This window comes from Lissotriton helveticus, chromosome 9 (genome assembly GCF_964261635.1).
Source record: "Lissotriton helveticus chromosome 9, aLisHel1.1, whole genome shotgun sequence".
Taxonomy (NCBI): Eukaryota; Metazoa; Chordata; class Amphibia; order Caudata; family Salamandridae; genus Lissotriton; species Lissotriton helveticus.
Genome location: NC_136070.1, coordinates 720,401,167 through 720,427,534, shown reverse-complemented (window position 1 = coordinate 720,427,534; position 26,368 = coordinate 720,401,167). Strand labels below are relative to the sequence as shown.

At 44.1% G+C, this 26,368-nt stretch overlaps 1 protein-coding gene across 3 annotated transcripts in view; it reads left to right on the top strand.

Annotated features, from left to right (window-relative positions):
- The window catches only part of PC (pyruvate carboxylase), a 2,151,284-nt gene that overhangs the window by 630,435 nt on the left and 1,494,481 nt on the right, over nucleotides 1-26,368 (top strand). For all 3 annotated transcript variants that reach the window (XM_078660828.1, XM_078660829.1, XM_078660827.1), the window contains 2 exons: nucleotides 16,640-16,785; nucleotides 16,925-17,042. In XM_078660828.1, coding sequence (XP_078516954.1) covers nucleotides 16,640-16,785; nucleotides 16,925-17,042 — 264 coding nt within the window. The remainder of the gene's footprint in view (nucleotides 1-16,639; nucleotides 16,786-16,924; nucleotides 17,043-26,368) is intronic.

The window sequence follows — 26,368 nt, the reverse complement described above, 5'->3', positions numbered from 1 at the left end:
CTGTCAGCTAGAACCTTGTCCTCAATGATGTGCCCTTCTCCTTCTTATTCCAAAGATTTGGCTGCTCTTTTTTGCTTTTGACAAATGTCTCTAGACCAGGCCTCTCTATTAGTAGCATTAGGAGAGATCGAATACCTTGTTTCGTATAATCATTCAGAAGGTCATAAATATTCACTAGAGGACTTCCATCCATAACCCTTCTTTTAGTGCCCAGAGGCCTTTGTTGGCATAACAGGACTCTTCAAAGTGACAATAACATTACATAATTATTTAACATGACAGTAATAAAATATTCCTTGCATATGAATGCAAAAATACAAGTTAGAAGAACACGTTTAAAAACCCATCACTATAGAGGCAAGCCCTGTACACAAAGTGAAGAGAAGTGTTGCAGATTTGCTGCTAACCTCTGCGACTTGGCATTCACCGAAAAGAAGGTTCTAGATTGTTCGAGATGGAAAAGTTAAATTGCTTAATCACTAATCTCACAGTGGCACATTGTGTTAGGAATTAAGACAATTTTTATGGCGAACCTTACACAACAACAGTAAGTTGTAGAGAGCAGTAAAAGTGACGTCAATTTCTTTATGGGTATCTGGCGTGCTTACAAGGAGAAACGGAAAATAACTCATGCCAAATATGCACTTTATTTTATTGTTTTGATAATGGTCCAAACATATTGCTTTTCCGGAAAATTCCAATGCAGCTCCCTAACTTTCGTCAGCGTCCGTGAAGGGAAACCTCCCTCGGTGCCACTGCCTTTGTGCCGTAGAACCTATGAGCTCGAGGCCACGAATGGCACACTGAAGAAAATAGGGGGGAGCGTGGGGGGTGGGCTTGTAACTTTATCTTGGTGGCTCCTCTGAACGCTGCACGCCATCTGACCGTGTCGTCTGCATGTACCTATTAATAAGAACACCATCTCCTGTTTTTGCGCGATAATGAAACGCTTCAACATCACTGCAAGAAGAGAGGCCCCACGCTTTCTGTGCTCAGGAGCAGCAAATTAAATCTCTTTTTCTGTTGTGTGATTCCGACAGTGATTTAGAAGGTAAAGGGAATAGATTATGATCGGATTTATTGATACTATGCCCATGTGAGATGCTGTGGGTTGTAAGTTTTCTTCTTGTAATGAAATAATTATTTATTAATGTGATTGGTTAGAATGTAATTAAGTGAGAGAGGTCTGGTAAAGGTCTATTTAATTGATATGAAACCTTTTTTTTAACAAAGTAATTGATTCTTTTACTGGGACTGGTATTTATGTTGTGTTTGTAAGCTTCTTGACTGAACATTGATTGGTGGTGATTGACAGCCCCCTGCGTTTCCTGTCTGGTAATGATCAGGCGGGCCTGGCTGTGTGTAAGAATTATACAGGTCGAATGTGAGTCTCACCATTAAGTTGCTGATTGTCGAACACATTTCCTGGTTTGCATACATCAGGACATGCTTTGCCTAAGTGTGGCCAAACTTCAAGTGTTCATGCTTGCGTTTCCATGCTCCCCCCCCAACCCACCCCACCAATATGGAAGGTCGGCAACCATACGGGTTTCCATAACTCAGCCCTGTCCTTCTCACCATTTTATTATATTTATTTATTGAGTTTTATATAGCGCTGGTAGGACCCGATGGTATCAGAGCTCTTTATGGAGCAAAAGTATGGACAGGGTCGAGTCAGATAGCATATGCTATATGGTAAAGACTCTGAGTGGTATCAAGCTATTTACACGTATGTATAAATATATAAATATACATATATATGGGTACAGAGTTCGAAGGGTGACAGGACAACAGTAGCATACAAAGAATCCACTGTAAGAGAAGTGTCAGGATCAGGGCTAGGTGTTAGGGGTTGGGGGTTATGATGTTAGTTGAGGAGAAGATCCTTTAGGTGTCTTTTGAAGCTCACAAAGGAAGGGTTTGTTTTGATGTGAATTGGGATTGAATTCTAGATTTTGGGGGCATTGCCCGGGAAGGAATGTGAGAGGGCTTTTTGTTTGCTTTTCTTTAGCAGGATGAGTGTGTTGGTGCTCCCTAGAGTTCTGGTATAGGCAGTCTTAACTAATTTGGACGCCAGGGACGTTGGTTTCCCCAGTGTGCAGGACTTTGTGGCTGGCCCGGACTGGTGAGTCCGGCCACCGGGCAATCCCCCATAGGCTGGAGGGTTTGGGGGCCGGAAACACAAAACAGTAACCCTCAGATATCGCCCACTCGCCCAATACAACCCCTTAATACATCTGTGCAAAACCATCGCCATCAGTATTCACACCCTGCTGTCCCATCCCCTGCACTCACTGCGCCAAGCCAGCCTTCTTCATGATGATCCTCGTAACCAGCATGAATAGGGTGACCAACTGGCATGGGTGCAAATTCAGGACAGTGAGTGTAAAAATTCAGGACAAAGGGTCAAAATTCAGAACAAACATTCAGGACAGAATGTCAAAATTCAGTGCAAATCTTTGGGGCAAAAGGTACGTTTTACATACACATCAGAGGAGTTCCCGCAATAATATATAAGTAAATAGACAACCTACATAAGTTCAAGTCAAAATATGTTTGTATACGGTTGAGACAATTGTGGATTTCAAAGTTTTTCACGCAACTTTGAGCAAATGTTCAGGTCTTTTGTGGTATTTCATATGACTAAAAATTCAGTTGTGTTTAAATCTTGGAGGTAATCGTGTGATCACGCATTTGTTTGTACTTTGAGGAGCAAAGGAAAGTGAGGCTGACAAACGTAATGTCCAAAAAGCTGTCTCTTCCTTTGGATCTGCTGCACTTTTACTTTGTTCTCTCTGATTCACTACTTGTGTCTATTTTTGGTGCTCTCTGAAAGAATGCCTATGAATACATATGACTGGGTGGGTAATCTGATGTTCTTTAAGGTCATCATCTACTGTTTACTGTGCTTTGAAAGTTGATACAATTTGAATATGTAATGAAAAATGTGCTGTAAAATTCACCATTTTGGTCTGTCGTTTTTCAAAATTTTCTTGGGGGGAGAACCCCCCCGAAACCCCCTAGTGGCCGTCAGGCTCGCTGCGCTCGCTCGCTACGCGCTGGACATGGGCTGGTTCGCTACGCGCCGGGCGTGGGCTGGTCTGCCAAAATTTGCCAGGGCTGCTTTCAGTTCCCAGTCCGGCCCTGAGCATGCCACTAGGAGTACCGGTACTCTATTGGAGAACACTGCGAAGTGCTTATACTCAGTACAGTTGAGTATTGGCCCATTTAAAGCACGGTCTTGCAGCCATAAAAAAATCTGCCAATTCAGATACCACCAGGCCAGAAACCGTGGCCGAATTATTCAATTTTATTGGGTGTTTTATTTCCATAGAATGCACTATAGGTAATCTAAATCCGTGCATGAAGCCATCATAGTCCTTGGAAACGTCACCCCACTGTCATCAGTTGAATCAGAAGACATTCCAGATCAAGCCGTTCAAGGGGCTCGTTGCAGCTTCCTCCACAGCCATGTCTGGTGATGCTGTCACAGAGATCTGTCGGGTACCTCGGTTTCCGGGAGTTCGCAGTCTCAATGTAGCAGCCCAGTTTCTGAACCAATTGAAGGCCTCATTGGCAAACATTTTCCGTCGGTTCTTGAATATTTTACTGTTTGCTGCCTGTAAAGGCAGCAGTGGGTCTTGTACTAGAACTAGGGAAGGCACTCGTGTGGGTGGCGGTGGAATTACAGCAGGATTATTTCAATGCTCAAACTTCAGACGCGTCTGGTGCCCACTTTAAATGAAATGTGAGGTGGGGGCAGGGCTTGGAGGACCTACTTCTGCTCTCCAGGCCTTGTGCCCCTGTCTCTCGTCTTGGCCCGTTTATAGGTATTGGATTGGGTTTTGAAGGAAATAAATGTTTTTTTCCGCGTGGTGTGTACATGCACGTTACATGTTTGGAATTAAGCAAGCCCGGTCCTGCCGGTGCGCAGCACCGATGGTTCTAAAAAGCAGTTGCTGAGACGGGTCCATAGCGGGGTCTCCATTTTTACCCTCATTTCAGGGTTCTTAATATAAAAATGTGACGGGGCCTGTCCACTGACTCCCGGTAGAACATGAGATCAGCCAGCGCTCCAAAAATACGCGTTGATAAAGTGTGCAGAGGTTTTTCACTTGCAACAACCGGCAACTCATTTGTGAAAATCTTGAAATGAGTGGGGAGTAAATATAAAAAAGAGCGGGGTTTCATATTTATACACACTTAAATGACATATACAATTCTATTTTTTCAAAAGCACCACATAGTTACTTAAACTAGAAAGAACAGACCCCTCGAAATCGTTTTTGATCGTTGAAATACTAAAACTAGCATTGAAGTGGTTAGAGAAGGGAAAGGATTAAGGCTCTACATGCGCGTGCGTGGTACAATTTAAAAATTAATGACTAAGAACTGATTCGGAAATATATGTGAATATATGTGACCATCAATACGGAAGAATAGATTTCACACAAAAGAAAATGCATGAAAATGATCATGTTCATTTTGTTTAGGTAAAACAATATCCCCGTGTTCATGATGATTAAAAAAAGAAGCATATAGGTAAATAACATTACATCACAAGGCAACTTCTCATGGCGCATCTCCAAGCTGTAGTTTGGGTGCAATCTCCTGATGCACTATGGCATGGTGGTGTTTATTTTTGACGTTTAAAAGACGCAGAGCTTTTATTTTGGGCATTTAAACAACGCCGAGCTTGTTGCCAGGGGGCCACTTTTGAGAGTAAGCATTTCACTGTTACTAGTATTTTATATGTGGATGCAATGACCGAAGCAGTAAAATACCAGTCGGGCGGCACATTTGGAAAGCACAGATTTTTTAGCTTACATGTTTTTAAGCCATGCCCTTAATTACATTGGCCCAGCCCCTTTGAGAGAGGAATATCACTAGCTACGACTTTGTCGAATATAATATTGAAAATGCTTCCGTTCTGAAATGATGAGACTGTGAAAGAACTATACCGAGTCTCTGTGAAGTTACATTAAAGGCAGGGAAGGGTGTCCTGCTGCAGGGTTAAGATTTATTTTTCATTCTGAGGGTACGGCTAAAAATGGAGAGGCAGATAGGGACCCGTCTCAGCACCTACTTGTTAGAACTGCTGGTGCTGAGCACCGGCAGGACCCGGCCCACTTGAAGCCCCGGTTCATGCAATAGAAATCCCATATACATGCACACGCAAATTGTACTTCAGTGCATTCATGAGAGCTATGGATACCATTGCTGTGTCTTCTCTTGCCTTCTATTTTCAAACTAAGTCAAACTTTGCAAGAGTTGCTAATGACGTCCTTAACCTTGGGTGGTCCCTGAATGAGAAGGTGTAGGTGTTTCAGAGTAGTAACTATATGCTAAAGTTAATTTGAAGCACACTTTGTGTAGGCTCTAGATGACCAATACTGACCCTGGCGTAAAACAAATAAAAACAAAAAATCGGTTGGAAAACCCAAGTTCCCATTGGTGCCTGCAGCTCTCACTATGGATAAAAGCTACCTTACATCTCACACCTTGAACTAAGGAGTTGACGCTTTAGAAGGCCAAGGCAAAAATATCTAAAGTTTCTAGTCTTTGCTGTTGGACTTTTAATTTCGTCATGCATAAATGTACCTTTCACAATCAACTGTAACTGGGCTGCTATAAGGATTATCTTCCTAGCAAGCACTGAGGTGTTTTCCTGCATTGCAGTTCCAGACAAGGACGCAATTAGGAAAAAAAATCTGTAGGAAGGGAATGGCTTCATGAATTCCTCTCAGTAAAAAACACAGAGAATGAAGGAATTTTCATGAACGTTTGCAGGCTTCCGTCCTCCCCTTTGCAACTTTAGTTTAAGAGAATAGGAATGGACCTTCTATTGAATGAGGAACATTGTATTTGCAGACTGGATTTTTCTTAAAGACCGTATCAAGTCTTAAAAATAATCTTGATGATCCCTCTGGATTACCGTGCCTTTTTCATAGAGGCATTTCTCTTTAGGTTTTCCTTGTGTACAAACTTCAGTAAGCAGTGCCTCGAAGGAAAGCCGGCCTTGCCATGTTCAAGTTCAAGTTCTACAATTTGTATAGCGCACTACTCACCCAGAGGGTCTCAAGGCGCTTGTGGGAGAGAGGTGCTTTACTTATCAAATATCCAAGTTTTTAGTTGCTTTCTGAAGGAGAGGTGGTTCTGTGTAAGGCGGAGGTGGGTGGGGAGGGAATTCCAGGTTTTGGCCGCTAAGTAGGAGAAGGATCTACCCCCCATGGTGGATCTGTGGATGCGTGGAATTGCGGCGAGGGCTTGATTGGATGATCGTAGTTGGCGGGGGGGTGTAGAAGGAAAGTCGCGTGTTGAGGCATTCGGGTCCTAGGTCGTAGAGGGCTTTGTGTGCGTGGGTAAGGAGACGGAAAGTTATTCTTTTGTTGACAGGGAGCCAATGGAGGTCTTTCAGGTGGTCGGAGATGTGAGCTTGTCGAGGGATGTCCAAAATGAGTCTGGCTGAGGCGTTTTGGATGCGTCGGAGTTTTTTCTGTAGTTTGGCTGTGGTTCCGGCATATAGGGTGTTTCCGTAATCCAGTCGGCTTGTGACCAGTGCGTGGGTGACCGTTTTTCTTGTTTCGGTGGGGATCCAACGGAATATTTTTTTGAGCATGCGTAAGATGTTGAAGCATGATGATGAGACAGCGTTGACTTGTGTGGTCATCGAGAGGGAGGAGTCCAGGATGAAGCCCAGGTTACGAGCGTGGTCCGTGGGACTGGGTGCGGTTCCCAGGGACGGTGGCCACCATGAGTCGTCCCAGGCAGAAGTGGACGACCCTAAGATGAGGACTTCCGTTTTGTCCGAGTTTAGTTTTAGGCGGCTGTTCTTCATCCACTCGGCCACTTCTTTCATTCCTTCGTGTAAGTTGGTTTTGGTGGTGTTTGGGTCTTTGGTGAGGGAGAGGATCAGTTGGGTGTCGTCTGCGTAGGAGATGATGTTGAGGTTGTGTTGGCGCGCGATGGATGCGAGGGGGCTCATGTAGACGTTGAAGAGGGTGGGACTGAGTGATGAGCCTTGTGGTACGCCGCAGATGACTTTGGTGGCCTCTGATTGAAATGGGGGGAGGCGGACTCTCTGGGTTCTTCCGGCGAGGAACGAGATGATCCAGTCCAATGATTTTCCTTGTATTCCGATGTTGCTGAGACGTTGTATGAGGGTGCTATGACAGACTGTGTCAAAGGCTGCGGAGAGGTCGAGTAGGATGAGGGCAACTGTTTCTCCGTTGTCCAGTAATGTTCGGATGTCGTCGGTTGCTGCGATGAGGGCGGTTTCGGTGCTGTGTTTGGCTCGGAAGCCGGATTGTGAGGGGTCGAGGGATTTGTTGGATTCCAGGAAGGCTGCAAGTTGACTGTTGACGGCTTTCTAGATGACTTTGGCGGGGAATGGGAGGAGCGAGATGGGGCGGTAGTTTTTACGTTCGGTGGGGTCTGCTGTGGGTTTCTTCAGAAGGGCGCTGAGTTCGGCATGTTTCCAGTTTTCCGGGAAGGTAGTGGAGTTGAAGGACCAGTTGATGACATCTCGGAGGTGGGGAACGATGGAGTCTGCTTTGTTGAAAATGTAGTGGGGACATGGGTCGGTTGGCGATCCTGAGTGGATGGAGTTCATCAGGCGGATGGTGTCTTCGGTGGTGATTGGGTTCCAGTCGCAAAGATTGTTGGAGAGTGGTTTAGGTTCGGGGTAGGGTGGAGTGGGTTGGTCTCCGGACTGGTTTTCAAAGCTGTTATGTATTTCGGCGATTTTGTTGTGGAAGAATGCGGATAGAGAGTCACAGAGGTCTTGAGAGGGAGTGATGTCGTAGGTGCCGGCGGTGGGGTTAGTAAATTCTTTGACGATGTTGAAAAGTTCCTTGCTGTTTTGGGTATTGTTGTAAAGTCGATCTTTGAATGCTGCTTTCTTGGTGGATCGTATCAGTTGGTGGTGTTTGCGGGTGGCGTTCTTGAAGCTGGCTAAGTTGTCAGTGGTTGGGATTTTTCTCCACGTTTTCTCGAGAGTACGGCAGAGCTTCTTGGATTTTTTTTGAGGTCATCGTTGAACCAGGGGGCTTTTTTGCTACCTTGTTTGATTAAATGTTTTTTCAATGGTGCTAGTTCGTCAGCGCTGTGGGTGATCCATTGTGTGAGGTTGGTGGCTGCTTGGTTTGGGTCAGTTGATTTGAGAGGGGGGTTTTGGAGAAGCGATGTGAAGAGCTGGTCGGTGGTGATTTTGTTCCAGTTTCTTCGAGGAATCGGTTGTGGGGGTTGTGGGTCGTGGTCTTATTGTAGTTGAAGTGAATGCAGCTGTGGTCCGTCCAATGGAGGGCTGTGGTGTGGTCGAAGGAGATGTGCTTGCTTGGGTTGAAGATTGGGTCGAGCGTGTGTCCGGCAAGGTGGGTGGGGGTGTCAACAAGTTGTTTGAGTCCGAGATTGACCAGGTTGTCTAGGAGGGTGGTGGTGTTCCCACCACCCTCCTAGACAACCCTGGTGGTGGCCATCTCCCACACCAGTAACCCCTAAAAGTCAGCATGATGCCACAACCAGAGAAGTATTGCTTCTATATTCCTTCAATTGATACTCATTAACTTATAGGGGTTGCATCCATAGCCTACCACCCTTCCCTCTTTTTACTGTGAATAACAAGGCAGTTTACATTTTACCACACCAATCGCTGTGCTCATTCAATGATTTGAAAAAAGAGGTCTGCAGTTTCCTTCTTGCTGATGAGGCTGCTCAATCATTCTCTTCCAGTCTTCCCAAATAGAGATCATTGGCACCACATGCTCTTTGGGACTGCGATGGGTGACTTATCCTGGTAAACTTCAACAATCAAGCAACCTTGTGGTGTGCTGGGCAATTTTCATAGAAGCAAACCACATCTAACCTAATCTCAAGAGGAAGCTGGTCTTGGCCCCTTTTTCAAATGAAGAAGCAGGGCAAACTTAGTTGTAGTATGGGAGCAGGTAGTTGCCCACTTACTGTACATTTAAATGGCGCCTCAGAGTTATCGTTTTTACACATCATGAAAGGGTGATTTACCAGATATTGATGTATGCTTTTCCAGATTTGAACCTACCATGCAGTCCATCTCATGGCACCTTTCCACCTCGTTGCCACTTTCCCAATGTTATAAATGTGAATCTTGAATGGTCAAGAGCCCAGTCTCGGAGTGGATATATTTTCCTGAACTTTTGGGAAAACTCCTTTAGTTCACTTGACTTTCTAGAGGTCCGAACTATGCACTGGTTATTAGAAGATAACGTGCTCTACATTACTCATCCGCAGCTCTGCATTAGATCTTTACAATCATTCAGGTGCTATTAGTTGACTTGCAGATTCATTAAGGAGATGAAAATGGACTGTTTTTTCTTTTCTTAAAGTCAACAAGGATGCCTAAAATACATCATTTAAGAGTGCTTATGAACTTGAGGAAGGGACATCTTACTACAGTTTCCTCAGAATGGTGCTGTAGTAAGAGGCAATAAGATCTCCAAACAGGTATTTGTTTGAGTTTCGTGCCATTTCATTCATTTTCCTCCCATTAATACGTTCAAATGAAACCATTTAATTGAAAACAAACATATTTTTACAAACAAATCGGACCTTCATATGCCATCGAAATTAAGATGGGTATTGATAGGCAGTCATGATGAGGGTCTGCAGCTCAGCTAGAGTAAAGTTCAAAGTCTGGGTAAAGTTAGGATCTGGGTTAGGCTTAGGCAAGTCCTAGGGTCACAGCAGAGGTTAGTGTTTGGTTTGGGTAATGGTTTTTAGGGATAAGGCTGCTGTAATTATTGGGCTTCAATTCAGTACTGAATATAGGTTAGAGACAGACTACTGGTTAAGGACTAGGTTTTTGTTTAAGGATTTCACGTAGGGTAAAAGTTTAAGGTATGATGTATGATAGGATAGGCTTTGCTTTCAATTAATTTCTAAGCTACATTTTAGATTTTTTCTATCTGATTTTCAATAAAAAAAAATCAAAACAGTTTCAATGTTGAAATAGTTTTCAGTTAACAATATTAAATTAAATTAACTTTCTCTAAAATGTGATTGCAAAAGACTGTGGTTTGTTCCCACTACTCAGTTTTTTTAGGTCGAGCATTCGAGACCTCTTATATACTTTAGTATATGTACTTTGTGTGCTCTGGAGATCAACCCTAGAACTGGTCTGCTTCTGCGTAGGGACTTTTTTTTCTGTTTGACTGCCTCTATTTAACTGTCTTGATAGAAAACGACCAGCAGAGGTCAGAAAAATATCAGAATCACTTTAGCATTCTCTAGATTCCAGTCCATAGAAATTGGCTTCCACAAGCACCCCTTGGACAATAATATATATTTTTTTAGAATCTTGTATTTTCAGTGATCGGAGGCCCTGCTCTTATATTAAGACAGAGCTTTGGACTATACCATTTTCCGATGAAAGGCAATATTTCTCTCCATGTGTTCTCATACCTGGTGTCACGCTGTTTGGTGCTTACTTTCCCTCCATGTTAAAGAACAGTAGACGTTTCTGCACCCAGGCTAATGTGCTGCATAGCTAAATACATATAAGGTTCCAAAGGCGAGAACGATTGCATTGCAAATGCTTGTTTCCTGTCTGATTCCTGTTGCATAAGTGAGGATGTGAAGCCTCCTGCCCCTAAGGGCTTCCTTCTGCCTACAGTCCCTCTCTATAGTTGACAGTAATGGCGAAGGAGACCAGGACACACCATCGAAAAGTTTGCCTATATCCTTGTCTACTGGCTTTACTTGTTGAAGTCTTCAACTCTGAAACGATCTTTCCCGGAGTAAAGGTATGTGGTGTGGCTGGTAGACATGCGTGAGCTGAGGCTGATGAGCAGCATGATGGCTAGACATAATCTAGGCACTCTGCAAAAGCACTAAACTACATGGATGCAAGTGTAGATCCCTGGGAAGCACATGAAGCGACACCTAAAAAGATTCATATGAGTCAATTTACACCATTTTCTTCAAAGAAGGTATGAAACAAACTAAATTAGACATGTCTGTGAGACCAATATTTTACTCCTCGATCTCGAGCATTGCAAGGTAGTCACTCGTGTTGGTCATTGACAGATCTAGGGGTACTTAGAGATGAGGATCACCCACGACAGCATTGTCTTACATGTGGTGGGTGCTGTATCCCAGAGAAAAACACATTGGTTGCAATTTAGTAGGTTTTGGATGTCAAGGGGGACTTAAGAATGTTTAGCAGGTGTACCCTCTAGAGTATTTTCATTGTGTACACGTGGGAGCTTGAGGGCTGCAAATAGATGTCCTGGTGGGATGGCCCTAGGCAAATTCTGTGTTTGAATGCCTGTGAGAAAGCAAATATACATCCTTCAGGGAGGACATATGTTTGAATCATTGACGAGGTGATGGGATCTAGTATAATAGGGGCTGTGCTTTACTCAGTTTGGCTGGTAATATGCAGTGCTGTACTGGGAACCAAAAGCAAAAAATCTTCGAACTAGCCCCACTCCTTTCCTCATCTCGCTCATCTCTTCTCTTTCACCTAAACACCTGCTGTGCCTCCTGTAATTACCTGGGAAGTTGGAATAAGTGGCAGAGGAGTCTGCCAGACCCCCTACTGTCAAAAGCCATCCATAGTGGCTCCAGTGCACCAGGAAAATGGCTTATAGAATAAACTGGCAGCCAGCCATGATTATGAGCGCAAGGAGTGGACGACTGGAAATGTTCTTAGTAGGCTCTGTTCAGTCTTTAGTGGCATCTTCTAGGGGGCCAGTTCTTACGGATGCTGTTTGGAGTGCCCGCCTGTAGGCCTCTTCCCTGCCAGCCTGGAATTGCTGGCAGGTACCGGTTCTCTCTGAACCGTGGTGTGGCCTGGTAGTTCAGTGCCCCCATCCTGACGGGAAGACTAGGATGCACGGTAGTGAAACATTTGGCGAGCCAGCCACTAGGTTTTGTTGAGCCACCAACAGGCACAGTAAGTAAGTGCTTTCTCAGTACTCATTATCCCATGGGTACTGCAAAATGCCTTTGCACACCACAGCTAGGGATCATTGGCATACTGTGGCACTTGGGTGTAGACAAATGAGGTGGTGGGAGAACTCTTTACCTTAACCCACATGCACAGTTTGGCCTCAAAGCTTGCTGCTCACTGCCAGAGTAAATGTTATACACCTACGGGGCAGATTCACCCTTGAGGTGCCCATACATCAGATGGATTTTAGGGAGAGAGGCGTTCAGTAGTGAGAGTGAACTCCTAGGGTTAAGAGTGAGAAACAGTATAATTCTGTATATGTATCCCAAGTTTGATCCAACCTGGCATTCGAAAGAGCTCTGATTGATCTATTTTTTTCTCTGCTGCATTAGGCAAGAGTTGTAAGTAATCAGAGTATGGCACCCAACCAGATTGTCGATGTATTTCATTTCGTAGGTGCATGATGGAGGATTTTCGTGGCTTGCAAAGCATAAAGGAGGCACTTTGATTTGTATGAAGTTGATCATGTTCCTATCACATAGTCCGCAAAGTGTGCCTTCCAGTGTGCAGGTTGGCCCCAACCAGGACCACCTACTAAGGAGTGCGGAGAGGATAGAGCAGGATATGGGGTTCATAATGCACTGGTTAGAAATACCAGGCAACATTCTGAAAGGGGCAGGTTTTTGGGCTGCAGTGGAGTGTTCATCATGTTTAGGCTTTTTTAAAATTAAAATGTATTCTTTTTGAGGAGATGAAGATGCCTTTTAAAGGCGAGGTGTTAACCATGGTCAGGAGAGTAAGGGGCTCCTTAACTGGTCGGGAAGGAAGACTTCATTTGAGGTTCTCTTTTGAGATTGCAGGTCAGTTGTCAGTGGGCTGTCTTCTCTTATGTCAGTGGATGTTTGCAGAGCAGTGGATATGAAGAGCACTTGGAAGCAGCGTTTGACAGCTTTCGACAGTGCCTTACATTATTTAAGAGCTGGCCTTTAATCAGATCGTCATGTGATAGTAATGATAGTGGCTTCAGAACCGTAAGCCTTTAAGGCGGCAATGCTTCTGGGTTGCGTTGATCCTGTGTCCTGAACGCAGTTAATGTAAACCGTAAATAAGTCAGTGGTTTTAAATGATTTCAGAATATTCAGCCCATGTTCTAGCAGGAAGCCTTGTTTACCTGACATGAATGCCCACCAAGTGCAGAACTGGCAGATGTTTGACCGGAATCCGAGATTTGCCTCCCACTGCTGCAGCCCGTGCCCAGTCGCATGCTGATGAGAAGTGTTCTGGTTTTCATGATGTTTGATCATTCCATCATTGCACCTCGATGTGTAGTGCCTTTTAAATTAGAAACCTTGGGGAGACGCTGCCAAGACTGAGTCTGATGAGACCAATCTTTGGCCCCACACTGGAAAGTTAATAAAAGCTTGGGCACAGATTTCATCCATCAATTAGCTACAAATGTTCCGAGCAAGAAAGATCGTGTCCTGACATTAATGAGCTTGTTTACTCTTTGCCAGTAACAGAGTGTGGACAGGTAAAAGGTGATTTAAACAAAGCTGAAAAGAGATCTTGGATCTGATCCAAGCTCGACTCCTACGAAAAGACTATGTCCAAACAAGACTAAGTATCAAAGCGACACAAACCCACCAGAAGGCTCCTGCCCCCCAAAAATGGCATTTTCCAGAACCTAATTACGTCGTGTTTTGTGCCGTTGCAGATTTGCCTGTAGTAGAATCTTTTCACTACCTGGATCTGCCTTTAGTATGACATTGCAGCACCTTTTTGTTTCTAGCTGGTGTTCTGTTGCTTTCAGTTCTTTGTGTTTTGTACAGTGTTTGCCAGGAACAATAGTGTTTTGAAGCGTAGTATTATGTGCTGGAGTCACTTGGCTAAGTTTCTTGAAAGATAGTACCTTCCTAATGTAGCATAGAGGCCCAAACTGAAGCAGAGTTTGTCCTGATAACTATTAGCTACTCATCCATGTCCTGCTGGTGGATGTTTAACTTACTTTTTTAATAACATAATGTGGCATAGCCTTTTTTATTATAAATATCGAAGTGCAATGATAGAGAAGTTGATTGGAAAATGGATGCAGCATGGTAATTCCTTTACCTTAGCTCAGTTGCATCCTCAAGGGAAATTTTGGTGTGAGGTATGAGGCAGAAGGTGAATAGGTTTGATAATGTAGGTGAGCGAAGTATGCTTTCAGGCTCTATTTCTCCTTGGGAATCTGGCTTTTGGATCCTCTAATTGCCGTAATTCTCCTAATGCAATACGCTACTGGACTTCTGTTTTATAAGTGGTGTTAAGATATCCTAAAGCTGATTGAGAACAGCACCACCATAAACTCGAGGGCTGCAGAGTGATTTTGAAAATTCAGCCTCTACTACATGAAAGCACCCACTCTGAGACTCTGCCCACTCGCCATTCCTGCATAGTCTACTAGTACTGAGCCCACAAGTAGCAGCGGCCCTCGAAGATCCGAAAACGCCTGGATTTTATTTCGGCAGATAATTCCCTCCTGAGGACTTTAACCACACAAATCACTAGAACCCTGAAATGTACGGACTTGATTCACACCTCAAGGCCCCTGCCTACTCAGACTAAAGCAATCATAGAAATTATACTAAACAAACCCAGCGTGTCTTTACAAGCCAGCGAAAGTCTTGGATTTGTAACCTTCACAACATGCCCAAGGGTTCCTGCTCCAAAAATATCCTTATGTAAGCCTAAATCTTACACCGACCCATTCTTGTAAAGACCAGGGAAACCTTACCTACGTTTTGCAGCGACATGTCAACTTGCTACAGTCCGCAAGATCACTGAATCTTGTGCAGGTAGCATTCAGCCCGCACAGATCAGAGACACCAAGGAACTTCATACTTAGAACCATGATCTTGTAATGGAACATCACCCAACGAAGACAGGGTTCGCCAAGACTAGTCAAAGCTTTTAGAAAACCTTAGAAAGGTAACATGTTGCCTTTAAGGCTACGCAAATGTTGTTAAGCTCACCAAAGTAAACAAAAAAATGCACTAGCCCTCGAATATTTTGAGGTGATGGTGTACTCTTTCACCAATTGACTAGCACAAAATGTGCATTTTAGGCCATTTGATGGAAAAACTGTTTTTGAAGTAGTGTTAGAGTTCGAATGCTAATGTAAAATTGTCCGGTGTCCGTATAGAATTATTCTGTGCTAGTAGAATACACTTATAAAGAAACAAAACTAACGTTTACGTGAAAGTTACAAGTAAATGGTTCTTGTATTCAAGAATTGACATTACCTTGCACTGTTTTAAAGGTACAAGTAAAAGGTTCTTGTATTCAAGAATTGACATTACCGTGCACTGTTTCGGTCGTGAAGCCGTAGTGTATCCTTCGCGCAATAAACACACTCCATGCTGTTCTTGAAGCTTAAAAGGCCATTTATTAGGACTAGGTTGTAAAACACAATAATTAACCAAAACATCAATTAACCATAACAATTCTTAACATCAACCTTTCATTCACTCCATCCATTTCCCATTGCTCCAATTCACTCTTCCCATTCCACTCCGTGACCCCCTCCAATTCTCCATCCATGTCTTCACTTCGAACATCCTCTCCTGTATCTCCTGCCATCGCACTCCTGCTTCCCGCACCCCCATCATTCACCCCCCCATGCCCCCGAGGGGTGAGTGGGCCCGTCAGTGACCTCCCCTCCAAAGTACTGCCAACTGAAAACCTACTACCTGTCCTAAACTGGCATGCTCCAACCAGCCCGTCACCTCCACCCTAAATTCTGCACGGTGGGCGGTTGGTCTCAATAACTCTACGACCCTCCCAGATAGTGCTGGATGCAGGAAGAGGAAGAGCCTTCCTCCCCTGCACACTTCCACCCCTCCCCAAACTTCACCCCTTGACCCTAACAGCTTGCCCTTCCAGCTCGAACACCCCAGGGAAAGACTGGTCTGCCACCCTACTTCCCCCGGGTCCGTCATTACTGTCATGGTTTGTACCCATTAAAACTAACGAGCTGTACTTGCAAAGACCCTGAAGTCCGCATATTGGCTGCGGTCTCCGTTTTCAGCTGACATTTCAAGGATAACATGCATTAAACATTTCCTAAAATGGAAGTGAAATAAGCTGTCACTTTTGAATTTAGCATTTTGGTCGAAATCGTGATTTAGGAGCTCAGCCTTGTTGGCATGCGTCAGAAGTCGTAAGGTAGGAATTCTTCGAGGCGTTCTTAGTTCGAAGTGAGCATTTTTGCTTTGCAAGTACCTGTTTTGCACCTGTAGTAGTCCTTGAGGACTCCTGCTATAAACCTGGATTACAGATCCAGGCACATTTTGGTCTATTCCAACGCACTGCAGGTCTGCTGAAGTGACTGGCGGGCAGTTCATTTTCGTGCTTTTACATTTAAAATCCAAAGATCTGTGTTTACCATTTCAAGCACGGTTAACACAGGGAATGTTTCTAACCGCTCACAACTATGGTTGTTGAAGGAAAGGGTGAAGGATGCGATGTGACCAGGTTCCCAAATGTTTTTCAAAATGTTCCTGAGGAGTCACAACTGTTTTTTTTCACCCCTTGACCAGTAAAGATTTCGTGCTAAGTGTATCGTGGGGGATTCGATGTGAATGTTGTGCTAGAGGCTCTGTTGAATGACGAAAGCAGACACGTCCGTTTCTGACCTTTGACTTGTCGCTGACCTCTGTGCTCGTCTCCACACAGGTGTGCCCGTGGTGCCGGGGACAGATGCGCCCATCACTTCTGTCACTGAGGCCCAGGAGTTCTCCAACACCTACGGCTTCCCCATCATCTTCAAGGCTGCCTACGGCGGCGGAGGGCGCGGCATGAGGGTGGTGCGCAGCTATGAGGTAAGTCATATGCTCTGTCTACAAAATGTTAGGGAATATTTAAACCTATTGGGATGGATGTATAAGTCAGGGCGTCACTGAGTAGGATGAACCCTGTAAATTGGCAAAATAAGCAGCTGTGGGTCTCTCTTGCTCACAGGAACTCGAGGAGAATTACACCCGTGCCTACTCTGAAGCATTATCTGCCTTTGGAAACGGAGCACTGTTTGTGGAAAAATTCATCGAGAAGCCGAGACACATCGAGGTGCAGATACTGGGTAAGTCTCGAACAGCTGCACTCGTGAGATTACTGTTCTCGCAGGAATGTGTACTTGGCTACTGACCACCCTTCATCCACTGTGATTCTCTCTCTTTGCCAGAGAAGGTATAAGAAGGGGCACAAGCAACTGCTGAGAGTGCAGCTCCTGCGCCTTCCCAAAAGATACGTTTAAGGGACCAAGAGAAGCCACTGGTTCCATTACTCATCCAGAGGACCCACCTTTGTTCTGAAATTGTTGGAACTGAAGCTAACAAGGTGTTGCTCATTCATAGGTTGAGGAATTTGAGGGATCCTGTGGTGTACAAAATCAAAGACCTCAACAGATCCTTCCAGTTCTGTGTGCGCTTGGAGCCTGCAAGGTGTCCTGTTAGTTGATGCACTGTGCCGCATTACAGAATGTGTACTGATATCTCTGCACTAGGATAGTGCCGCATTGCAGAATGTGTACTGATATCTCTGCACTAGGATAGTGCCGCATTCAAGAATGTGTACTGATATCTCTGCACTAGGATAGTGCCGCATTACAGAATGTGTACTGATATCTCACTAGGATAGTGGCGCATTACAGAATGTGTACTGATATCTCACTAGGATAGTGGCGCATTACAGAGTGTGTACTGATATATCTGCACTTGGATAGTGCCGCATTACAGAATGTGTACTGATATCTCACTAGGATAGTGGCGCATTACAGAATGTGTACTGATATATCTGCACTTGGATAGTGCCGCATTACAGTGTGTACTGATATCTCACTAGGATAGTGGCGCATTACAGAATGTGTACTGATATATCTGCACTTGGATAGTGCCGCATTACAGAGTGTGTACTGATATATCTGCACTTGGATAGTGCCGCATTACAGAGTGTGTACTGATATCTCACTAGGATAGTGGCGCATTACAGAGTGTGTACTGATATATCTGCACTTGGATAGTGCCGCATTACAGAGTGTGTACTGATATCGCTGCACTAGGATAGTGGCGCATTACAGAGTGTGTACTGATATCTCTGCACTAGGATAGTGCCGCATTACAGAGTGTGTACTGATATCTCTGCACTAGGATAGTGCCGCATTACAGAATGTGTACTGATATATCTGCACTTGGATAGTGCCGCATTACAGAATGTGTACTGATATCTCTGCACTTGGATAGTGGCGCATTACAGAGTGTGTACTGATATCTCACTAGGATAGTGGCGCATTACAGAATGTGTACTGATATATCTGCACTTGGATAGTGCCGCATTACAGAGTGTGTACTGATATCGCTGCACTAGGATAGTGGCGCATTACAGTGTGTGTACTGATATCTCTGCACTAGGATAGTGCCGCATTACAGAATGTGTACTGATATCTCACTAGGATAGTGGCGCATTACAGAATGTGTACTGATATATCTGCACTTGGATAGTGCCGCATTACAGAGTGTGTACGGATATCTCACTAGGATAGTGGCGCATTACAGAATGTGTACTGATATATCTGCACTTGGATAGTGCCGCATTACAGAGTGTGTACTGATATCTCTGCACTAGGATAGTGGCGCATTACAGAGTGTGTACTGATATCTCTGCACTAGGATAGTGGCGCATTACAGAGTGTGTACTGATATCTCTGCACTTGGATAGTGCCGCATTACAGAGTGTGTACTGATATCTCACTAGGATAGTGGCGCATTACAGAGTGTGTACTGATATATCTGCACTTGGATAGTGCCGCATTACAGAGTGTGTACTGATATCTCTGCACTAGGATAGTGCCGCATTACAGAATGTGTACTGATATCTCTGCACTAGGATAGTGGCGCATTACAGAATGTGTACTGATATCTCTGCACTAGGATAGTGCCGCTTTACAGAATGTGTACTGATATCTCACTAGGATAGTGGCGCATTACAGAATGTGTACTGATATATCTGCACTTGGATAGTGCCGCATTACAGAGTGTGTACTGATATCTCACTAGGATAGTGGCGCATTACAGAATGTGTACTGATATATCTGCACTTGGATAGTGCCGCATTACAGAGTGTGTACTGATATCTCTGCACTAGGATAGTGGCGCATTACAGAGTGTGTACTGATATCTCTGCACTAGGATAGTGCCGCATTACAGAATGTGTACTGATATCTCTGCACTAGGATAGTGGCGCATTACAGAATGTGTACTGATATCTCTGCACTAGGATAGTGGCGCATTACAGAGTGTGTACTGATATCTCTGCACTAGGATAGTGGCGCATTACAGAGTGTGTACTGATATCTCTGCACTAGGATAGTGCCGCATTACAGAATGTGTACTGATATCTCACTAGGATAGTGGCGCATTACAGAATGTGTACTGATATATCTGCACTTGGATAGTGCCGCATTACAGAGTGTGTACTGATATCTCTGCACTAGGATAGTGGCGTATTACAGAGTGTGTACTGATATCTCTGCACTAGGATAGTGCCGCATTACAGAATGTGTACTGATATCTCTGCACTAGGATAGCGGTGCATTACAGAATGTGTACTGATATCTCTGCACTAGGATAGTGCCGCATTACAGAATGTGTACTGATATCTCTGCACTAGGATAGTGGCGCATTACAGAATGTGTACTGATATCTCTGCACTAGGATAGTGCCGCATTACAGAATGTGTACTGATATCTCTGCACTAGGATAGTGGCGCATTACAGAATGTGTACTGATATATCTGCACTTGGATAGTGCCGCATTACAGAGTGTGTACTGATATCTCACTAGGATAGTGGCGCATTACAGAATGTGTACTGATATATCTGCACTTGGATAGTGCCGCATTACAGAGTGTGTACTGATATCTCTGCACTAGGATAGTGGCGCATTACAGAGTGTGTACTGATATCTCTGCACTAGGATAGTGCCGCATTACAGAATGTGTACTGATATCTCTGCACTAGGATAGTGGCGCATTACAGAATGTGTACTGATATCTCTGCACTAGGATAGTGGCGCATTACAGAGTGTGTACTGATATCTCTGCACTAGGATAGTGCCGCATTACAGAATGTGTACTGATATCTCTGCACTAGGATAGCGGTGCATTACAGAATGTGTACTGATATCTCTGCACTAGGATAGTGCCGCATTACAGAATGTGTACTGATATCTCTGCAATAGGATAGTGGCGCATTACAGAGTGTGTACTGATATATCTGCACTTGGATAGTGCCGCATTACAGAGTGTGTACTGATATCTCACTAGGATAGTGGCGCATTACAGAATGTGTACTGATATCTCTGCACTAGGATAGTGCCGCATTACAGAGTGTGTACTGATATCTCACTAGGATAGTGGCGCATTACAGAATGTGTACTGATATATCTGCACTTGGATAGTGCCGCATTACAGAGTGTGTACTGATATCTCTGCACTAGGATAGTGGCGCATTACAGAGTGTGTACTGATATCTCTGCACTAGGATAGTGCCGCATTACAGAATGTGTACTGATATCTCTGCACTAGGATAGTGGCGCATTACAGAATGTGTACTGATATCTCTGCACTAGGATAGTGGCGCATTACAGAGTGTGTACTGATATCTCTGCACTAGGATAGTGCCGCATTACAGAATGTGTACTGATATCTCTGCACTAGGATAGCGGTGCATTACAGAATGTGTACTGATATCTCTGCACTAGGATAGTGCCGCATTACAGAATGTGTACTGATATCTCTGCACTAGGATACTGGCGCATTACAGAATGTGTACTGATATCTCTGCACTAGGATAGTGCCGCATTACAGAATGTGTACTGATATCTCTGCACTTGGATAGTGCCGCATTACAGAGTGTGTAGTGATATCTCTGCACTAGGATAGTGGCGCATTACAGAGTGTGTACTGATATCTCTGCACTAGGATAGTGCCGCATTACAGAATGTGTACTGATATCTCTGCACTAGGATAGCGGTGCATTACAGAATGTGTACTGATATCTCTGCACTAGGATAGTGCCGCATTACAGAATGTGTACTGATATCTCTGCACTAGGATAGTGGCGCATTACAGAATGTGTACTGATATCTCTGCACTTGGATAGTGGCGCATTACAGAATGTGTACTGATATCTCTGCACTTGGATAGTGGCGCATTACAGAATGTGTACTGATATCTCTGCACTAGGATAGTGGCGCATTACAGAGTGTGTACTGATATATCTGCACTTGGATAGTGCCGCATTACAGAGTGTGTACTGATATCTCACTAGGATAGTGGCGCATTACAGAATGTGTACTGATATATCTGCACTTGGATAGTGCCGCATTACAGAGTGTGTACTGATATATCTGCACTAGGATAGTGCCGCATTACAGAGTGTGTACTGATATCTCACTAGGATAGTGGCGCATTACAGAATGTGTACTGATATATCTGCACTTGGATAGTGCCGCATTACAGAGTGTGTACTGATATCGCTGCACTAGGATAGTGGCGCATTACAGAGTGTGTACTGATATCTCTGCACTAGGATAGTGCCGCATTACAGAATGTGTACTGATATCTCACTAGGATAGTGGCGCATTACAGAATGTGTACTGATACATCTGCACTTGGATAGTGCCGCATTACAGAGTGTGTACGGATATCTCACTAGGATAGTGGCGCATTACAGAATGTGTACTGATATATCTGCACTTGGATAGTGCCGCATTACAGAGTGTGTACTGATATCTCTGCACTAGGATAGTGGCGCATTACAGAGTGTGTACTGATATCTCTGCACTAGGATAGTGGCGCATTACAGAGTGTGTACTGATATCTCTGCACTTGGATAGTGCCGCATTACAGAGTGTGTACTGATATCTCACTAGGATAGTGGCGCATTACAGAGTGTGTACTGATATATCTGCACTTGGATAGTGCCGCATTACAGAATGTGTACTGATATCTCACTAGGATAGTGGCGCATTACAGAATGTGTACTGATATATCTGCACTTGGATAGTGCCGCATTACAGAGTGTGTACTGATATCTCACTAGGATAGTGGCGCATTACAGAATGTGTACTGATATATCTGCACTTGGATAGTGCCGCATTACAGAGTGTGTACTGATATATCTGCACTTGGATAGTGCCGCATTACAGAGTGTGTACTGATATCTCACTAGGATAGTGGCGCATTACAGAATGTGTACTGATATATCTGCACTTGGATAGTGCCGCATTACAGAGTGTGTACTGATATCGCTGCACTAGGATAGTGGCGCATTACAGAGTGTGTACTGATATCTCTGCACTAGGATAGTGCCGCATTACAGAATGTGTACTGATATCTCACTAGGTTAGTGCCGCTTTACAGAATGTGTACTGATATCTCACTAGGATAGTGGCGCATTACAGAATGTGTACTGATATATCTGCACTTGGATAGTGCCGCATTACAGAGTGTGTACTGATATCTCACTAGGATAGTGGCGCATTACAGAATGTGTACTGATATATCTGCACTTGGATAGTGCCGCATTACAGAGTGTGTACTGATATCTCTGCACTAGGATAGTGGCGCATTACAGAGTGTGTACTGATATCTCTGCACTAGGATAGTGCCGCATTACAGAATGTGTACTGATATCTCTGCACTAGGATAGTGGCGCATTACAGAATGTGTACTGATATCTCTGCACTAGGATAGTGGCGCATTACAGAGTGTGTACTGATATCTCTGCACTAGGATAGTGGCGCATTACAGAGTGTGTACTGATATCTCTGCACTAGGATAGTGGCGCATTACAGAATGTGTACTGATATCTCTGCACTAGGATAGTGGCGCATTACAGAGTGTGTACTGATATCTCTGCACTTGGATAGTGCCGCATTACAGAATGTGTACTGATATCTCTGCACTAGGATAGCGGTGCATTACAGAATGTGTACTGATATCTCTGCACTAGGATAGTGCCGCATTACAGAATGTGTACTGATATCTCTGCACTAGGATAGTGGCGCATTACAGAATGTGTACTGATATCTCTGCACTAGGATAGTGCCGCATTACAGAATGTGTACTGATATCTCTGCACTAGGATAGTGGCGCATTACAGAATGTGTACTGATATATCTGCACTTGGATAGTGCCGCATTACAGAGTGTGTACTGATATCTCACTAGGATAGTGGCGCATTACAGAATGTGTACTGATATATCTGCACTTGGATAGTGCCGCATTACAGAGTGTGTACTGATATCTCTGCACTAGGATAGTGGCGCATTACAGAGTGTGTACTGATATCTCTGCACTAGGATAGTGCCGCATTACAGAATGTGTACTGATATCTCTGCACTAGGATAGTGGCGCATTACAGAATGTGTACTGATATCTCTGCACTAGGATAGTGGCGCATTACAGAGTGTGTACTGATATCTCTGCACTAGGATAGTGCCGCATTACAGAATGTGTACTGATATCTCTGCACTAGGATAGCGGTGCATTACAGAATGTGTACTGATATCTCTGCACTAGGATAGTGCCGCATTACAGAATGTGTACTGATATCTCTGCACTAGGATAGTGGCGCATTACAGAATGTGTACTGATATCTCTGCACTAGGATAGTGCCGCATTACAGAATGTGTACTGATATCTCTGCACTTGGATAGTGCCGCATTACAGAATGTGTACTGATATCTCTGCACTAGGATAGTGGCGCATTACAGAATGTGTACTGATATCTCACTAGGATAGTGGCGCATTACAGAATGTGTACTGATATCTCTGCACTTGGATAGTGCCGCATTACAGAATGTGTACTGATATCTCTGCACTAGGATAGTGGCGCATTACAGAATGTGTACTGATATCTCTGCACTAGGATAGTGGCGCATTACAGAGTGTGTACTGATATCTCTGCACTAGGATAGTGCCGCATTACAGAATGTGTACTGATATCTCACTAGGATAGTGGCGCATTACAGAATGTGTACTGATATATCTGCACTTGGATAGTGCCGCATTACAGAGTGTGTAGTGATATCTCTGCACTAGGATAGAGGCGCATTACAGAGTGTGTACTGATATCTCTGCACTAGGATAGTGCCGCATTACAGAATGTGTACTGATATCTCTGCACTAGGATAGCGGTGCATTACAGAATGTGTACTGATATCTCTGCACTAGGATAGTGCCGCATTACAGAATGTGTACTGATATCTCTGCACTAGGATAGTGGCGCATTACAGAATGTGTACTGATATCTCTGCACTTGGATAGTGGCGCATTACAGAATGTGTACTGATATCTCTGCACTAGGATAGTGGCGCATTACAGAATGTGTACTGATATATCTGCACTTGGATAGTGCCGCATTACAGAGTGTGTACTGATGTCTCACTAGGATAGTGGCGCATTACAGAATGTGTACTGATATATCTGCACTTGGATAGTGCCGCATTACAGAGTGTGTACTGATATCTCACTAGGATAGTGGCGCATTACAGAATGTGTACTGATATCTCTGCACTAGGATAGTGGCGCATTACAGAATGTGTACTGATATCTCTGCACTTGGATAGTGCCGCATTACAGAATGTGTACTGATATCTCTGCACTTGGATAGTGCCGCATTACAGAATGTGTACTGATATCTCTGCACTAGGATAGTGGCGCATTACAGAATGTGTACTGATATCTCTGCACTTGGATAGTGCCGCATTACAGAATGTGTACTGATATCTCTGCACTAGGATAGTGGCGCATTACAGAATGTGTACTGATATCTCTGCACTTGGATAGTGCCGCATTACAGAATGTGTACTGATATCTCTGCACTTGGATAGTGCCGCATTACAGAATGTGTACTGATATCTCTGCACTTGGATAGTGGCGCATTACAGAGTGTGTACTGATATCTCTGCACTTGGATAGTGCCGCATTACAGAGTGTGTACTGATATCTCTGCACTAGGATAGTGGCGCATTACAGAATGTGTACTGATATCTCTGCACTAGGATAGTGCCGCATTACAGAATGTGTACTGATATCTCTGCACTTGGATAGTGGCGCATTACAGAGTGTGTACTGATATCTCTGCACTTGGATAGTGCCGCATTACAGAGTGTGTACTGATATCTCTGCACTAGGATAGTGGCGCATTACAGAATGTGTACTGATATCTCTGCACTAGGATAGTGGCGCATTACAGAGTGTGTACTGATATCTCTGCACTTGGATAGTGCCGCATTACAGAGTGTGTACTGATATCTCACTAGGATAGTGGCGCATTACAGAGTGTGTACTGATATATCTGCACTTGGATAGTGCCGCATTACAGAGTGTGTACTGATATCTCTGCACTAGGATAGTGCCGCATTACAGAATGTGTACTGATATCTCTGCACTAGGATAGTGGCGCATTACAGAATGTGTACTGATATCTCTGCACTAGGATAGTGCCGCTTTACAGAATGTGTACTGATATCTCACTAGGATAGTGGCGCATTACAGAATGTGTACTGATATATCTTCACTTGGATAGTGCCGCATTACAGAGTGTGTACTGATATCTCACTAGGATAGTGGCGCATTACAGAATGTGTACTGATATATCTGCACTTGGATAGTGCCGCATTACAGAGTGTGTACTGATATCTCTGCACTAGGATAGTGGCGCATTACAGAATGTGTACTGATATCTCTGCACTAGGATAGTGCCGCTTTACAGAATGTGTACTGATATCTCTGCACTAGGATAGTGCCGCTTTACAGAATGTGTACTGATATCTCTGCACTAGGATAGTGCCGCTTTACAGAATGTGTACTGATATCTCTGCACTAGGATAGTGGCGCATTACAGAATGTGTACTGATATCTCTGCACTTGGATAGTGCCGCATTACAGAGTGTGTACTGATATCTCTGCACTAGGATAGTGGCGCATTACAGAATGTGTACTGATATCTCTGCACTAGGATAGTGGCGCATTACAGAATGTGTACTGATATCTCTGCACTAGGATAGTGGTGCATTTCAGAATGTGTACTGATATCTCTGCACTAGGATAGTGCCGCATTACAGAATGTGTACTGATATCTCTGCACTAGGATAGTGGCGCATTACAGAATGTGTACTGATATCTCTGCACTAGGATAGTGGTGCATTACAGAATGTGTACTGATATCTCTGCACTAGGATAGTGGCGCATTACAGAGTGTGTACTGATATCTCTGCACCAGGATAGTGGCGCATTACAGAATGTGTACTGATATCTCTGCACTAGGATAGTGGTGCATTACAGAATGTGTACTGATATCTCTGCACTAGGATAGTTTTGTGTGGGACGAAGGCCTATCTC